General features: G+C 40.3%; 1 protein-coding gene across 3 annotated transcripts in view; it reads left to right on the top strand.

Moving 5' to 3' along the window:
- The window catches only part of ALCAM (activated leukocyte cell adhesion molecule), a 136,944-nt gene that overhangs the window by 68,972 nt on the left and 48,876 nt on the right, over positions 1-19,096 (top strand). For all 3 annotated transcript variants that reach the window (XM_073664614.1, XM_073664612.1, XM_073664613.1), the window contains exons 2-7: positions 555-661; positions 3,021-3,240; positions 7,217-7,281; positions 7,380-7,467; positions 9,526-9,708; positions 12,958-13,085. In XM_073664614.1, the coding sequence (XP_073520715.1) occupies positions 555-661; positions 3,021-3,240; positions 7,217-7,281; positions 7,380-7,467; positions 9,526-9,708; positions 12,958-13,085 (791 nt within the window). The remainder of the gene's footprint in view (positions 1-554; positions 662-3,020; positions 3,241-7,216; positions 7,282-7,379; positions 7,468-9,525; positions 9,709-12,957; positions 13,086-19,096) is intronic.

Genomic DNA, 19,096 nt, shown 5'->3' with positions numbered 1-19,096 from the left:
GTTATTTTATGCATATCCCTGTGGTTGGCTTTTTTTTACCATGTCGGACCCACCCTCTAAGCTGGCATTACATAAAGTGTCTGTTTGACAAATTGATGAACCTTGGAATTGCTAAATAAATATTTAGAGATGTATATGAAATCTAAGCAGCATAATGGTGTCAATCTTACATGAAACCTGCGCAAACAGAAGGCATTGCTGTTCAGAAGGCGAATTGTTTGCTCATGCAATCGTGGTAATCCCTATCCTCTCCAGGATCTGGCGTCACACATATCATATGCCAGTATTACTTGGCTAAAGTTGATTTTAATATCAATCTACAAATAAATCTGGTGGTTGTGTCTGAAGGTTTAGGATATTTCACTTGAATTGCATCTGAAAGGTTTTGTCTTCTTCATACTGGTTGGGCAAAATGGAGTCTTCATGTCAACTGTAAGAGAGTTGTATCTGTTATTAAGAGTGAATGCGTTCATGGCAGACGCCTTTCACAGCTTTACAAGTTATGGAACTGCTGTTTTCGTGACATAAATCATTATATTTTCTTTTATTTGCAGGTTTTGGTTTACATACGGTTAGTGCAATTTTTGGAGAAGCAATTGATATACCTTGTGGTCGTAGTCAAGAAAAACTTGATGGCCTTCTGTTTGGAAAATGGAAATATGTAAGTATGGTGATTTTAAGAATTATCTAAAAGTCTTTAGGCTTCATAGCTCTTAGAATCTGCCTTCATAATGCTGTTCCCGAACTGATTTTTTCATACAATGGTCATAAACAATAGTGACCATGACTCTTTTCACACTGCTGGCCGCTGCTTACTTCCTGTGAGCACAAAGAATCGGACATGGGGAAATCCATCATGTGCAAATCTTCTGTCACCTGACGTCTATCGTTAGAGGGGAGTCTGAACTCATATATACTGTACATTCAGCTAAATCCACATAACCCGTTTGGTTTGGACAAAATATATCTAATGCGTATGGACCCATGTACATTGCAGTTGTCCTGAATTTATATGTTTAGCTTAAAGAAACTCTTCCGTTAAGATTGTTTTTTAATAAATCTGTGTATGTAGTGTAGTGTCAGTGTGTAAATATACAGACCTGCCACCACTGTTCTGCTCCTCTTCTCAGTGACGTCACCGCACTGCAGACCATCCAGGTCACACTGTGCTCTGCATGAACCAAAAGTGGCTTTTAGAACATGAGTCTATGGCACGTCAGATCGAGGCTCCATTGACATACATTGTAAAGGAGACATCTGGCTCATGCATAAGTTCATAGAGTGATCCGGATATCCAGTGATATCACTGAGAAGAGGAGCGGAACGGTATTGGATTCTGGAAAAAGCAGCGTAGGTGATTATATCAGTACACTCACACTACACTACATGCACATCTGCTCAGATTCATTTAAAACTTCATGTAAGGGCTTCTTTAAAGTGGCTGCTAATAAATATTCCTTTGGAGCTTCACCCTTGTCAAGCTCTCTTAGAATACGGGTTGTAGCATTTGATGGTCCATCACATGACCTCATTCTGCACAGCTGTACTCCATCTGATTGGTCAGAGCCCTCACTAAAGGTCCTGCATTTAGACCCATGCAGACACAGGATTGTCACATCCACTTCCACTACTGGGCATCAGATTATTTACCATCTTAGTAACAATTTTATACACTCGATCCTTCTTGAATGTAGATTTTGGGTTGTGTGCCTTCAGTAAAATCATAAGGAAATTGGCTTATAAAGTCACAACTGTTGTATAACATAGCCGGGACAAGAGATATACAAGAGTCCTACATATTTAATAGCTATTAATACCTGTATTTTCTCTTTTAAGAGTGTACCTGTCATTTCTAAAATCTGTTAAAGGGACTCTGTTAGGAAGTTTTTGCTGTGTAATCTGACAGCAGCATGAGGTAGGGACAGACATCCTGATTCCAGCAATGTATCTCTTAGTTCACTGGGTGCAGCCGTTTTCTCTATTGCTGATATTTAGCAGTGCTCGGAATGCTGAGCTCTGTATAACCCCACCCGCCCCACTGATTGACAGCTTTTCTATGTACAATGTATATTGACTGAAAACTGCTAGTTAGAGATGAGCAGATCGATTCATGGGACTCTGGTCCAACATCTTGGTCAGTGGTACCTGATAGCTAGCCAGGAGGTCCGCTAATCTCTTACCTTCCAGAGTCCCTAGCTAGGCATTTGATTTGTTGAGGCAGGCGCGATGTAATTTGTGCAGTGTGATGCACAGATGACATAGCTCCAGCCGCGGCTAATCAATAGCCACTCCGGGGACACCAAATAGTAAGAGAATTGTGGGCCACCTCCTGTCTAGCTGCCAGATACCACTGCCCTGGACGCTGTACTGGAGTCCCACAAATTGATCCGTTCATCTCTACTGCTTATCAGTGGTGGGGGTGTGTTTGGGCAAGAAGGCACAAGAAATCTAGTCCTGTAGTGATTTTATTGAAAAAGCAAAACAGCCTAGTAAGTGACACATCACTGGAATCTAGAGTCTCTGCTTCTACATCATAATGCTTTCAGATTACATAGAGAAAACCTGCTGACAAATTCCCTTTAACATGTGATAGTGACATCTCAGAAGTTTGGATCCATGGTGGCCCTCTTGGTGCTGAAGTTCCTAGTGATCGCTAAAATAATGAGATTCAAGATGTGTCCCTTAAATTCTGAGCAGCTCTGCTCTCCTCAGTGAGCACAGAAAGCGGGGTACAGATTTATGGACCGTTTAAGAGCCCTTGTACCACAAGATCTGCTTCCCCAAAGAGAGATCTGAAGAAGAGCTGCTCTGACCCTTCACTTTAGTAATGATTGGTTGTCTCAGCACCCAGATCCCCATCAATCAAAATGTCTGAAATGTTACTATGACATGGCAGCATTTTTTTTAAAATGATAAGTACCCGTATACTTAAGTCCCTTAGTCAATATTTCATTAGCAAAGACTTCCCTGTAATAAGAGCATGCTACATGCACAGTGCTTGAGCGTTTGTTTGTTCTCAGGAACAGCCAGATGGAATTGCCGTGTTTGTAGCCACTCGGTCTGCTGTGAAAAATAGAACCAGTTATGATAATGTACCAGAGTACAATGGACGCTTGGAGCTTTCGGAGAACTACACGTTGTCCATCTCAAATGCAAGGATCACTGATGAGAAGAGATTTGTATGCATGCTCATAACAGGAGAAAATGTGTTTGAAGAGCCGACACTAGTCAAAGTTTTCAGTAAGTACACACTACCATTATACCAAATTTATGATTTTGTATCTGGGGACAGTTTCCAGGAAGCTTAATTAAAAAAGGGAACATTTTGTTCTATATCATCGCTTGCTGTCAGGCTACAGGAAAGCTCTGAATCATACTCGTCATTAGCAGCAATTTTGACTTCTTACCTTGCATTAGAGCAGCATTGTTTAAGAAGACAAATCCAAAGGTTTGGAGGCAATTGTGCGCCAGGAGGAAAAAATCATTCTTCCCATTACAGAATAGGACATATTTCAGAATGCTGTATTTTTCATTACATGCATTTGTTAGACATATTAGAGGTTTCTCAGAATATGCAGAGGATATTATAGGGCATTTAGCAGTAATAATATATTGTATTGGCTGCTTCTCGTCTGTACTCCGTTGGGGTTCTTACCGGTGTAAAAACCTATTTGTACTTGGGGAAAGAAATATGACTGAATCCAAAGGCAAATGCACAAAAGCTATTGTTCATGTAAAGCTTAACAGAACAGAGTTACTGTATACATCCTGACAGTAATCCAGGCAGAGTAATGTAAGTGTATGATATTTAACACTTTCATGACTTTGTGCTGATGTTTCAATCTCATGTGACCGCATTGATATTAACAGTTGTTAATATGTTTTGAAGGATAACTCTTACACCTTATGTTCTTTTCTTCTCTTCTACATCCATTATCGTCAACATGCACTAGTATGGTCCGGGCTCAGAATCTCACCCTATACCGGGCGTATGGCACCAGTAGTGTTTGCTTAGGGTGCTCTGGTATGCAGCAGGTATCACAGGTGCTCGAGTGACATGTTTGAGTCCCCGCGGTCGCATTTTTCGCTGCTGTTAGACAGCCACAAAACCTGCGGGGATTGCCCATATTTGTCAGGCAATCCCCGCATCTTTTGTGGCTGTCTAATAGCTGCGGGAACTCGAACATGTCACTTGAGCACCCGCGATACTCAGTGCATACCCGAGCACGCGATGCAAACTCCAGTAATGAGCACTTGCGCTCATCACTAGCAACTGGTACTATACAGCCAGTGTCTGACTCTTACAGCAACGACCAGAGCTAGCTCTGATTGCCACTGTTACACCATTTAGATGCTGCTGACCATCACGGACTGTGGCATTTCCATGGCCTGGTTTCCTGTTTGTATATGAATTGGGCCCCACTCTCTAGACTTCTTCATTGAAGAATATCAATTTCACTATATACTTCAGTACTTTAGTATATAGTACAAGTGATCAAACAATCACAGATTCATATTTCGTACAAGTGGTGAAACAATCACAGTCTCAAGACCCCTATGGTGACTCGACTCTGGCCGGGAGCAGTTCCGGACTATTCTTGTCTGTTTCTATGGTCGTCCAAGTGTTGCAGAGAAAATCATACTTGGCTACAATCGCATTGCTTGAGGTTTGGACAGCATAAATTGAGTGACAGATTGCCTTCAAAAAATGTTTTATAAAAATAGATTAAAATAGACTAAAAAATATCTAAAGTCATCCGCTCTTTTCCCAATTCAAATATTAACTTCCTCCTGACAAGTTTTAGTTTTTTGTGTTTTCGTTTCTTTCTCCTTTTCTTCCAAGAGCCATAACTTTTTTTTTTTTTTTTTTCCATCAGTATAGCTATGTGAGGGCTTAGTTTTTGCTGGAATAGATGTACTTTTTCAATGACACCATTCATTTTACCACATAGTGTACTGGAAAATGGAGAGAGAAATTCCAAGTACAGCAAAATTGCAAAAGATAAAAAAAAATTATTCCAACATTGTTTTTAGGGTTTTATTTTTACAACGTTCATTGTGTTTGTCTTGATTCTCCAGGTTAGTACAATCACGGTAATACCAAATTTGTCCAAGTTTTTTATTACTATTTTAGTGGTGAAAAAAATGTGGAAATTTGAAAATAAAAATGTGTTTTTTGTCTCAATTTTCTTGAGACCTGTAACTTTTTCATTTTTCTGTCGATGGAGCTGAGTACGGGCTTGTTTTTTGTAGGGCAACCTGACATTTTTATTGATCCATTTTGGGATAGATCCGATGTTTTCATTGGTTCTTATATATTTTTTTTGAATCATGATGGCAACCAAAAAATGCAATTACGGCTTTTTCAATTATTTTCTGTTTACGGTGTTCAGACTTTTATGGAAACAGTGATACAAGACATGTATTTTTTATTTTATTTTTTGGACTTTAATATATTGAAGTATATAATGAAAATCACAGTCCCCCATGAAGTTCACCCACAGGCTGGGTTTCAACAGAGCACCGTAATGGCACGCACGGTGGTCTTTGGCAGACCACCAGCTGCCATAACAACCTATCGACTCGACATTGCCATTTTTCAGTCATCACACCTCCCTCCCCCCAAAAAAAAAGTGATTGCAATTTAAAGTAACTAAAAAGTCATATGCACCTCAAAATTATGTCAATAAAAATCTAGATTGTTACTTCACAATTAAATCCATCTAAAGGAAACTCAAAAAACTTTTGTGAAATTGCATTTTGTTTTGTTTTGTTTTTTTCACCATTTTTAGTCAATTATTTGATAAAGTGTGTGGTGTAATTCAAAACTAAAACTCATCCAGCAAAAAAAAACATGCTCTGATATGGCTATATCGATGTTCAAATATATACATTATGGCTTTTGAAAGAAGTGGGGAATAAGAGGAAAACAAAGTGTCCCAGTCCAAAGGGGGTTTAAGAATCCCCCGCTGTTGGCACCAGCAGATTCTATCGTGCCCTACTGGTGCCAGAGATTTGAGAACATGGCTTAGAACACTGGTCTACAAAATGTTACTTTTTTGTGTTAAATTAATGAAATAGACTGTTTCCTATGTTACTTTGTCCCCTGATTCCAAATCTGCTTTCGGAATTTTTCTATCGGGCAGGGATTTTGTGTAATAAGAGTTTACATTTTTGAAATTTTTTATTTTTAACAGAAATGACTTAATACAAATTTTAGTTTTTTTTAAGTATTTTAAATAAAATTGTTCTATTTTCTTGAATATTTAGCTGCAGACGCATCCCTTTTTAGTCACCAGCAGTAGTCTGTGAGCATTTTTGGGCTCCATTTCGCTTTATAACGGCCGCCAAGTAGAGCAATGTACTGATGAAACCGCTCCCCATGCTCGCCACTGACATCTTCAAAGTTCTCGGGGAAAAAATCTAAATGGGAGGCCAGGAAATGTATCTTGAGAGACATATTGCATTCAAATTCTTTGTAGCATTGTAATAACTCAGTCACAAGATCTCTATAGTTTGGTGGAAAAGTATGGAAAATTGGTGGCAGGAAAATTCTGATTGCAGATTCAGAATCTACACACTAAAATGCTTTAATAACAACCGACAATACTCCTTTAACAAAATCTTTGTTGATCAGTGTAATTGTAACAGGGTTGGAATATGATATGTGGATTTTGCCATGAATTTCAGCCTTTGCATTCCATAGTAGGCAAAATAAGGACTTGTTCACATGTTACGATTTTGCCATGTTTTTTCTGAGTGAAAGAGATTTCTGAGATCTCATGCTCACGCTGCTTACTTTTTCCTTGCGCATTTGAACCAACAAAAGTGTTTTTTCAAAACTGCAATCTGTGAATTCTTTTATAATTTTTGCAGCATTTTTCACCTATTCAAATGAATGGAAAAAAAAGACGCAACAAAAACACATGTAAAAAAAAGTCAGAGTGAGTATTTTATGCAGCCAACGCTGGTTTTTGATGCAGAAAAATTTTCAGTATATCCGCAACTCGTGCACATACATAATGGGCGTACTGAGAATTTGAAAATGCCCTCAAATCCATGGAGAGATCTGCTATGTGTGAGCAGAAAACCGAATTGTAATGTACTTTGCTGAATGGATCCAGTTAGTGTTCAGATACCAGAGGGCAGTTTCTGGTAACTGCTTACATGTATGCCCTGCCTTTTATAACATACTCTTCAATGCTCCTCATTTTAGAGCCACCTTCCAAACCTGAGATCATCAACCAGCCGACATTTATGGAGACAGGAAAGCTAAATAAGGTAAGTATGCGAGAACTTATTACAGCAATCCTCAAAAATATCAACCCTCCCTGAATTTGTAGCTTCACATATTTGACCTTGATTTGTCATTTGTACAGGTCGGGGATTGCGTTGCAAATGACAGCTACCCAGACGCCAACATTACATGGTACAGAAATGGTCAGGTTCTTTTACCGGTTGATGGAGGTAAGTTTGTTCTCACTGTACATACCATCCATTTCTAGACACTTTAAGATTCTGATGTGACGAAGAAGTAATGAAATATTGTCTGTGAATTCTGATGCTAGCACTTTTTCAGTGTTCCTCCAAAATACCTGTACTTTATCTGATGGGATCCAACTGCGAACTATTATATCCTAGGTTTACAAGGCCATGGACCTACAGCAGGATTAGACTGTCCTGGACGTAACTATGTGGTCATTATTATACAAGATGAATACATTTGTGCTAAACGCAGATTATGTGCTGTTGTGTGAATTTACCATAAAACATGAGTAAAATTCAACAGTGTCAGGAGGTGCATTGTGTCCAGTGCTGCCATTAGATGAAGGGGCTATAGATATAGAATACATTTATTTATACCATTCATCTAGGATTTTCAGAAATCCTCTTACCTATCAATTTTATTTTTGGGAAAACCCTTTCTTGTAATTATATTAGCTGTATTCTTCAGTAGTATTGTAGTGAGTTACTAGTTTTTGCATCACCGAGAAATCTGTAGCCAGTCTTCTTACTGTTTCCACCTCCATTACTTCCTGCAGTACTAAGTTAATAACGTGAGATAACAAGTATCACTATATTGCTTTTTAATTACACCCAGATGCAGCACCGTTCACTTTCATACAGGAGCTTTCTTTACAAGTCACTTAAAATCCAGTTATCCTGACGTGACTCTGTAATTACACTTGGAAGGACAAAGCTTAATTAGGTTGTTCCTCTGTTTTAAGTGGCTGCTGTTTGTATCATATATTCAGCGAGGAAATGGAAAAGAATATTTATATTTTTTATATATTTATATGTATATATAGGATGCTTTGGCAACAAAGCTTTTGCCTTTCTAATAATTTATGGGTTGAAACTGGTGTGCAATAAGCTTTGTTGAATAACATACCTGAGACATACTCATAATGCAGTGTTATGTCAAATTTCACCTTTTAACAAAACTTCTGAAACAGTATGCATTACTTTTGTTTCATTGTGCCCAAGCATTGTTTTACCATTATCATCCTGCTGTAATATTGTAACTTGAAGAGTTATTTTCACGTACTTTGAAAATCTGCAAACTGCTTGTAAAAAAACCAACTTTGAAATGTGTTATTAAAAATCCTCTCCATTCTCAAGAGCAAAGGCATTCTTAGTTTTATTGTTTCCTGCTCATCTCCTATGTTACCGGCCACTTCTGTAGTCTAGCAGTGGTGTTCAAATGTGCAGTTATTACAAGCTCTTTTTGAGAGCTTGTAAGTGCTGCATTGAAGCACTCCTCGTCAGTGCTGCTTCGCTCCTCGTCAGTGCTGCTTCGCTCCTCTTCAGTGCTGCTTCGCTCCTCGTCAGTGCTGCTTCGCTCCTCGTCAGTGCTGCTTCGCTCCTCGTCAGTGCTGCTTCGCTCCTCGTCAGTGCTGCTTCGCTCCTCGTCAGTGCTGCTTCGCTCCTCGTCAGTGCTGCTGCGCTCCTCGTCAGTGCTGCTGCGCTCCTCGTCAGTGCTGCTGCGCTCCTCGTCAGTGCTGCTGCGCTCCTCGTCAGTGCTGCTGCGCTCCTCGTCAGTGCTGTTGCAGCATCAGAAACTCCGCAGTTCAAGCCAGTGGTGCGTAGATGACTCTGATCTGATAAAGCAGTTTGCTTCAGAATAGTGACAAGCCGTCCACTTTAAAACTTACTCAAAGGGTAACAGCAAATGGGTGAGATCTTGGTACTGAGACCCCCACTGATGGCTGAACTATTCTATTCTTCTATTTTAGCAAAGATCTGTGCTCCTCGCAGACTAAACAGTTCTATTCAACTATCTTCAGTCTTAGAGCAACATTCAGCTGAGCACTTTTGTCACTTTCAGCTCAGTAATTAGAGGTGTATCAGCTCCCAAACACCCATCAATCAAAACTTCTGACATGTCTATATGACACTTGTCAGTCTAATGCTTATTTTTGCTCTTGATGTTTAAAGAATGGCAAAAAAACTTTCTAAAGTAAACCCCCCCCGGGATAATTTCTATAAGGAAACATTCCTAACGAGGATTTTCTTTTTCTTTAGTTGTTTCTATAGAGTGGTCTAAAGAAAGAAACTCCACAAGTGGCCTTCATAACATCCGCTCTTCACTGCAGTACATGTCAAGCAAAAATGACATTGATGCCCATTTTTCATGTGTAGTGACCTACTATATGCCAAATGGCATGACAATAATGGAGTCGGATCCAGTTGTCTTCGATATCTATTGTAAGTATTAGACTTTTTCTTTTAATTTTGTGTGTAATTTATTATTTGCATGTATATGTTGGGGTTTTCAGAATAAATTAGACAAATACTAGATGTTTGGTAAGCAATACACCAAAAACATTACTACAGATGTGTACCAGAATCTGATGGAAAGAAATCATTGCATTAAAGGGGTTGTCCACTACTATTGATAATGTGCCAATGTATTTTTATGGTGGCAATAAGTATATTTGTAAATACCTTGTGCAATGGTTCTTGCCTGTGAGCGGTGCTATCATTGGTCGCTCACAGGCATCACTTGACCCCCGGCTCTGACATCTGCTGACGTCACATCAAGTTCCGGCTGCAGCCGGGCTTGACTCAGTGCTGCGCTCCCTGGTGAGTGATGGGCTGTGGGTGGGGGTACCCCCTGCGTCACACCCGGCATCCACGGCACACACTCCCTCTCCCCATTCATTGGGAAAGCGCGCGGTGGATGCTGGGTGTGACACGCGGGGTAACTCCGCCCACAGCCCAGCATCCACCGCGGGGACCGTGTCACTGGGTCACGCCTCACTTGACATGACATCAGCAGAAGGAAGAGTCTGCTGCAGCCTGTGAGCGACCAGTGATAGCGCCGCTCACAGGCAAGAACCGCAGCACAAGGTATTTACAAATTAACTTTTTTCCACCATAAAAATACATTGCACATTATCAATAGTAGTGGACAATCCCTTTAAGGGAAAAACATCATTTAGCAGCACACACAGTGCTTATGGCTCCATGGGGACTCCGAGTACATGGTTTTATTCCCTCTTCTCTGCCATATGTTTGACCTACTAATAATAATGTTTTAGGTGTATAAATATTTTGACAGATGTCAGGAGAAAGAAGAATGTGGCATGTAGAATGTCAATTCCCAATCCTTTTTGTTCTGAAGTGAAATAAAAGATGGAGGCTTACTCCTTTCTATTGATATAGGCATGCTCAACTGAACCAAGTGTGCTTGTACATGGGGAAGAAGGGAGAAATGGCCATCAGCCATGTACATGGGGAGGAAGGGGGAGAAATGGTTGTCAGCCAAACGACTGAACCTAGAGTGAATGTACATGGGAAGGAAGGGGGAGAAATGGATATCAGCCAGACAACAGAACCAAGTGTACATGTACATGGGAAGGAAGGGGGAGAAATGGATATCAGCCAGACAACAGAACCAAGTGTACATGTACATGGGAAGGAAGGGGGAGAAATGGATATCAGCCAGACAACAGAACCAAGTGTACATGTACATGGGAAGGAAGGGGGAGAAATGGATATCAGCCAGACAACAGAACCAAGTGTACATGTACATGGGAAGGAAGGGGGAGAAATGGATATCAGCCAGACAACAGAACCAAGTGTACATGTACATGGGAAGGAAGGGGGAGAAATGGATATCAGCCAGACAACAGAACCAAGTGTACATGTACATGGGAAGGAAGGGGGAGAAATGGATATCAGCCAGACAACAGAACCAAGTGTACATGTACATGGGGAAGAAGAAATAATTTAGGTTAATGGGCATTTGTTTGAATATTATTTATTTTATTTATTACGCTTTGCTTATATAGCACCATTAATTCCACAGCGCTTTACATACATCATCACTGTCCCCATTGGGGTTCACAATATAAATTCCCTATCAGTATGTCTTTGGAGTGTGGGAGGAAACTGGAGAATCCGGAGGAAACACAGAGAGAACATACAATCTCCTGGTAGATCTTGTCCTTGGTGGGATTTGAACCCAGGACCCCAATACTGCAAGGCTACAATAATGACCATTGAGCCGCCGTGCTGCGAATTAGCAGTAATTTGGTGCTAGCTTGTTCTATTTTTTGGGGTGGAGAGGTGGGGAATTTTTATCTGCTCATCATTGTGTGATGTGCCTGATTGTTTCTCTGTTTGGTTTATATTATCTTTACCTTGTGTTGTGCAATAACTAACAACTATTTATGTAGATTGTATTCTTAGCTGTTTGGGGCTATTTTCAATAAAGTTAATGAAGCATATTTGAGGAAAGAAAACTTTTTTTTTCATATTTTCTATCACACACAGAAGCAGCGCCCATTACAAGATTATCCGTTTCAGTGGTCAGAAGACAGCTCTTTATATGAATTAAATAAAGGTCAAACATAATTCATACAGTATTGATATTTTATTGATTAATGCAGGCGCGGGTGAAGGTCACTTGCAGTTTTAATACGGTGTGAATTCATGTTTCCAGATGAAATAGAAAGGCTAGAAGTATAAAGGAGCAAAGCATGTGCAGAATGGGCTATTGGCTCTTCTGTTTTCTCCTGAGCACCATACGCCAGTGGAGCAACTTTTGAGGGGACTGCCTAAATGATCCCCATAACTGGTTTATTTGCTTGCTTTTAGGGTGTGTACACACAGTGACATTTAGCCGTCGGCACAGCCGCCGAGATTTACCAGGTGAAGCCACTTCAGGAAAATGCCAGCCAACATTTTCTACTGAGAAGTACAAAAAAAATTGCCAATAGGAAGAAAATTGAAGGCTGACTCGTTCTTTTGCAGATTGCACTTGCATGGATCTGCTCGTGGATCCAATGCCTTTCATTTGGTTAATCCACATGTCACTGACTTATCTGTTTTGGTCTCAATGTGGAATTTTTCTCAGGGATTGAATGTCAAATTTAAAATCAGCACGACGAAAATTCTCTTCTCAATTCACCGTGTGGTTGACTTGAACTTTCTATAGTAAATAGCAGGACGTGGATTTCATGCGGGTTTTAGCCTGATGTTTGTGATTTTATTTTATGGCTCAAAATACTACTTTATACCAGCAACACTGGACTAAAACTAGCCTAGAGTTCTTTATAGCGGCAGTCCGGGAGCCATGATTATTTTTGTGTGTAAACAATAGATTAGCTCAGTCTAGTAATGTAGCTCAGTAAAAAAGTCCTTTACACTAAAACCCCTACTGTGAAATTGTTGTTAATGGTCCTTTACCGAGAAAAACAGTAATGGCTTTTGCCTTACGTACAAGATTGTTGTGTTTAGTTACTTATTTTTGTGTTCTAGGATTCCTTTGTTACTCTTTGATTAGGAATGATTTTGTATTTAGAAAGTGCCTATTAACTCAAGCCCTTGTAAAAAGGATGCATTAAAGCAATTACATTTCCCTGCTTACTGTGAAAACAATGTGTAATTATTCTGTTATTTAAATTGTATATTTTGCACAACATAATTGTGTACTGTATTTTTTTCTAGACCCTACAGAGAAGGTGACAATACATGTACAGTCCCCCAAAAAAACCATAAAAGAAGGCGACAACATTACATTGAAGTGCATAGGAAACGGCAATCCACCTCCACAAGAATTTCTGTTCTACCTTCCAGTAAGTTTCTAGATGTCTCGAATACACCAACGTTTGGGCATGAAATATTATGTGATTTTCAATCCCAGTTTTCCAGTTGTGCATTTTGTGTTGTAAAAAGAATGTGTCATCAGGAGTTACATACTATTACAGTTTGCATATATAATAAAATATATACACTGCTCAAAAAAATTAAGGGAACACTTAAACAACCGAATATAACTCCAAGTTAATCAAACTTCTGTGAAATCAAACTGTCCACTTGGAAAGCAACACTGATTGACAATCAATTTCACATGCTGTTGTGCAAATGGAATAGACAATAGATGGAAATTATTGGCAATTGTCAACACACCCTCAATAAAGGAGTGGTTCTGCAGGTGGGGACCATAGACCACATCTCAGTACCAATGCTTTCTGGCTGATGTTTTGGTCACTTTTGAATGTTGGTTGTGCTTTCACACTTGTGGTAGCATGAGACAGACTCTACAACCCACAGAAGTTGCTCAGGTAGTGCAGCTCATCCAGGATGGCACATCAATGAGAGCTGTGGCAAGAAGGTTTGCTGTGTCTGTCAGCATAGTGTCCAGAGGCTGGAGGCGCTTCCAGGAGACAGGCTAGTACACCAGGAGATGTGGAGGGGGCCGTAGGAGGGCAACAACCCTGCAGCAGGACCGCTACCTCCGCCTTTGTGCAAGGAGGAACAGGAGGAGCACTGCCAGAGCCCTGCAAAATGACCTCCAGAAGGCCACAAATGTGCATGTGTCTGCACAAACGGTTAGAAACCGACTCCATGAGGGCCCGACGTCCACAGATGGGGGTTGTGCTCACAGCCCAACACCGTGCAGGACGCTTGGCATTTGCCACAGAACACTGGCGCCCTGTGCTCTTCACAGATGAAAGCAGGTTCACACTGAGCACATGTGACAGAGTCTGGAGACGCCATGGAGAGCGATCTGCTGCCTGCAACATCCTTCAGCATGACCGGTTTGGCAGTAGGTCAGTAATGGTGTGGGGTGGCATTTCTTTGGAGGGCCACATAGCCCTCCATGTGCTCGCCGGAGGTAGCCTGACTGCCATTAGGTACCGAGATGAGATCCTCAGACCCCTTGTGAGACCATATGCTGGTGCGGTTGGCCCTGGGTTCATCATAGTTTGAATGAAGACTTTCCTTGCTTGAATAGTGGATTTTGAAAGGTCGTTGAATAAAAGGATGTTATCATAGGGAGATGGAAGATTTTTGGAATCGCTACTCAATTTCAGTAGATAATTTCTTATTGTTGGAGAATAAAAGGATACAATCACATCTCCTGCAATATCATCTGATAAAAATATGGGTTTGGAGATTCTGTAAGCCTTGGTAACAATTTTGTCTACATCAAGTTTAGGGATTAGTTGCGCCACCTTTTTTGAGATATAAAATTTTTGTTGGGAGGGTAAGATGGATTCAAGGATACCTCTTATTTTTAAGTGGTTTATTCTTTTACTGTCCTCAAAATTGGCTAATTGGAGTTTAAATGCAGAAATGTATTTTTGTATTGAGTTAAGGGAATTAGTAATCTCAATTTGGTACTAGTGTGTACTGGGTAGAGAGTTTTCAATTATTTGAGTCTTTTCCTTAAAATGGGATTTGCAGTAGGGATGAAAGGAAATTGTGAATTTGTTTTAATATTCCTATGAAAAGATAATTCTAAATCTTTTAAGAGTTTTTTTGATGGAGGTTTCTGATGCCATTTCCCTAGTAAATAGGGGTTTTCATGCTTGTCTACATTTGTGTCAGCTTGCAGGTTTTCAACTTCATTTATCAGTTGCTTACGAAGTGTCATGGGCAATGAAAGATCAAGTGACGCTAAAAGGGCAGTGCATGTGTTTTGCATAAATTCTTTAGATGGTGAGGCATCTGGCTTGTATTTTATCAATACAATTCTAATTTCAGTATTTTGTACAGTTTTTTTCCTGTGGGGAGCCTCTTTATTAGGTAATTTTTGATCTAAGGAGCTATTATACTCAATATCTGATAATAACTCACTTGACTTCTCAGAATTGAAGTCTGATGCTTCATCCGAATAGCCAGTTTAAGTCCAGCTCCAGCGAGTCATAGTAATCAGAGTGAGGGTCCAACATAAAATTTGCTGATGTTTCCCCTTTTAGGTTTGCATTGGCGGTATAACCATATAACTATGCAAGGTTTGTGTGTCAATAAACTCCTCTGAGCACATTTCATCATAGTCTAAATCAGTATGTTGAGAAGAACAGCCTAGGTCAGAGTGATGAATAGAGGGTGTATCCGAGGATTTTGAGAAATAGTTGTTGCCATTGTAGTTAATAAAGTTCTTATTCAATGTGTCTGCATTTAGGGAGGATGTAGGGGGAATAGAAGTAGTGTCAATACCACAAATCCCCAAACACCTTAAATGAACCATAATTGTAATTTTTCTCTAAATGCTGAAAGTAAGGCCACAGTCCCACTATCAGTATTTGGTCAGTATTTTTTCTCAGGAGTGGAAGCCAACCAGGAGTGGGTGATAAATGCAGAATTGGTGACTTGTTTCTATTATACCTTTTCTCTGATTGTTCCTCACCTGGTTTTGCCTCCCACTCCTGAGAAAAAATACTGACCAAATACTGATAGTGGGCTGTGGCCTAAGCGTCATTATTTGAGCAGGAAGATGATTCAAGTGTTTTAATATCTGATATAGCTGTAGTTTTGGAGTAGTATTTGTAGTTCTGAATATCATTGATTCTGTGTTTGAGCTATGCATTGTCAATAGGGATCTGTTCACAGCTCTTCACTAAGGACTTTAAAGTATGGTATATGCATTAATGGGGTTGTCATTCTTTGTGGGTATCATTGCATCATCAGAAAAAGGGGTATTCGTGGTGAATATCATGTGTCCATGATGGTTCTGGTTCACATATGCTCATCTGCGGTATTGGAATATCCAATCCTCAGCCAACTGTTCTGCTCCTGTTAGACACCGGACCGGAGCCAGCAGACGCTACATTCTCTGCATTCGCCACCGCCCCCTGTGTCAAACAGGATGAAAGCCCCTATGTCATTGACAACCCATTAGGCTTACTTTGTCCATGGTTCTTTATGACGGTAGACCCTTATTCTGTCTCTCTTTGCTCTGGAGGTCCGCGATGAGACATAGACTTTCACTTCTGTTCTGCTCTTTTCACTCTCCCGTTCTGAGCGTATTAACTCCGTTGTCCCTGCGTTCGTAGCAGTCTTCTGTTTCAGACAGGAGATGACAGTACCCGTACTTGGTTTCACCCCGTTAGGCTTATCTTTATTCATGTTCATCTGGGTATTAATCCTATTAGTCCTGTCACCTTCTGCATCGGAGGTGCTCGGTGACATGCTGGCTTTCACTTCTGACCTGCTCCTGTCCTACACCAGCCCTAAACTAGCTGAAGTTGTGGTCCCAGCGCTTACAGCGGTCTTCTGCCTCTGACAAGTGATGACTACCCCCTTACCTGACTTCATCCTATTGGGTTCATCTTGATTGAGGTTCTGCTGGTTCCCATTCTTCTAGTCCTTCCTCCTGGAATCCGCAATGAGATGCTAGCTGTCATGGTAAAGCCGGCTCGGTTCTCCTGCTTGCATGACGTCATCTCAACTGCAGGAGAGGGAGCAGAGACCTCGGCTCTCAGATGTTTGTTGTTTACTTCAACAATAGGCTATTTCTTCATCTTTCCAGGGAATCCTTTAGGTTTTAACGGTCCAGTCCTAGTCCAGGAAGTCTTCAACACAGTTTGTGCCAGGAATAGTCCACTTTGGTGTAGAACAGAGTAGCTTTTTTAGAGGAAATGCTGAAGCTGCTATGAAAAACAGCCGCTCTGGTCCTCTGTAAACCCCACCGCCCGCAAGCTTTTCTTTTAATACTGATTTTGATATGAAAAATATTGTCAAAAATTAAAAAACTAAATATATTTAACAAATAAACTTGATTTAAACAATAAGCCATTTTTTTTTATCATATATCTCTTTAACCCATTGACGACATCTACTGTACATGTACTGTGCAAGTCGGTAGCAGGTGTTTGGAGCGGGCTCACGCAGCAAGCCCGTCTCATACCCGTCAGGTGATTGCTGTGTATTACAGCCAGGACCTGCCGGCCGCTACCAATCGTGGGTAGAGTGGTGCTCCGCCCGCGATTGTTACCCTGTTAAATGCCACTTTCAATCTCTGACAGCGGCATTTAACACGCGCCCATATGTGTGCATGTCATTCTCCCAACCCGTCTGTGCCACCCGTGATGTGATCGCGTTTCTCCTATGGGTTGTCATGACAGCCAGGGGTCGGCTGATGACCCCTGTGCCTGTCATTATGGAGAACCTTTGAAACCCTGTCTGTGGCCTGGCTTCAAAGGAGACCATGATTTTTGCTAAATGCTGCAATGCTGTGGTCCCCTAAGGGGGCTAATAAGAACAGTGAAAGGTTAAAAAAGAAAACAAAACAAAAAGGTTTTAAAAAAATATAACAAAAACATAAGTTCAAATCACTCCCTTTTTCCCCCATTGAAAATAAAGACATGTAAAAAAATACACATGTGGTATCGTCGCGTTCAGGAAAGTCCAACCTATCAAAATATAAAAACAATTAACATAATCGGTTAAACACCGTAAATGAAAAAAATTAAAGAACGCCAAAATTACGATCAAAAAGTCATATCTATCCAAAAATGGTATTAACACAAAACGTCGTCTCACCCCATAAAATGTAATCTCCCACAGCTCCATTGAACGAGAAATGAGAATGTTACTGGTCTCGGAAAATGGCGACACACCCCCAAATTTTTTTTTTTTGCAAACGTCAGATTTTTTTTTCACCACTAAACTAATAAAAAAAACTGGCCATGTTGGTTATCGTCGTAATCGTACGGATGAGGAGAATCATATTGCAATGTCATTTTACCACAAAATGTACACCGTAAAAACAATTTCCAAAAAACAATGTCAGAATTGCACTTTTTTGCAATTTCTCCCCACTTGGAATTTTTTTTCCCATTTTTCAGTACACTTATTGGTAACATGCATGGCGTCATTCAAAAGTACAACTCATCTCGCAAAGAACAAGCCGTCTTATGTCTATGTGGACAGAAAAATAAAAGTTATGGCTCTGGGAAAAAGGGGAGGAAAAAAACAAACGCAAAAATGGAAATTGGCTGTGGTGTGAAGGGGTAAAGCATATCTCTTAGTACTCACTTGAGTGTAATATTTTGTATAGTTTTGCTTTGTAAAAAAAAACAGTTGTGCTCATAGACCGCTGCTTTTTCCTAATTCACTAAAAGAAATTTGGTATCATTGACTGCCATTTTACAGGCCCAGTGGAGCTGCCGCCCTGTCACTTTTTCTAGAATCCTATTTGCTTACATTATACTTGCTGCTCCTCCTCCCCCCATCCTCTCTTCTGCAGATATATTTTTTAGCACTAATTGAATTAGTCACGTCTGCAGTAATAACTCAACTTTCTCAACCTACAGATTTCATATGCCGACAAATAGCTATTAATTCCTTGTTTAAGTGCGATATTTAGATGGCTCCTTTTTCCAGTTCAAATATCAAATCTAAAAAATAAGATAATTAAGTTAAATATATCTTAATCAATAAAGATCGTCGGTGCGTTCTCATTCAAGAAATCACTTAAATAGGACCTGCCTGACAAAATGAAGTAGACCAAAAGGTCCTCAATAGCTAGACATCATGCTGTGATCCAAAGAAATTCAGGAACAAATGAGAAAGAAAGTAACCGAGATCTATCAGCCTGGAAAAGGTTATAAAGCCATTTCTGAAGCTATGAGAGTCATTATCCATAAATGGCGAAAACATGGAACAGTGGTGAACCTTCCCAGGAGTGGCCGGTCGACCAAAATTACCCCAAGAGCGCAGCGACGACTCATCCAAGAGTTCACAAAAGACCCCACAACAACATCCAAACAACTGAAGGCCTTACTTGCCTCAGTTAAGTTCAGTGTTCATGACTCCACCATAAGAAAGAGACTGGGCAAAAATGCCATGCATGGTA

The sequence above is a fragment of the Phyllobates terribilis genome, unplaced genomic scaffold, assembly GCF_046119375.1.
Source record: "Phyllobates terribilis strain yellow unplaced genomic scaffold, ASM4611937v1 Scaffold_2__4_contigs__length_985480577, whole genome shotgun sequence".
In the NCBI taxonomy this organism is placed as follows: domain Eukaryota; kingdom Metazoa; phylum Chordata; class Amphibia; order Anura; family Dendrobatidae; genus Phyllobates; species Phyllobates terribilis.
The sequence above is the reverse complement of the archived record's forward strand: the minus strand, read 5'-3'. Positions and strand labels throughout refer to the sequence as shown.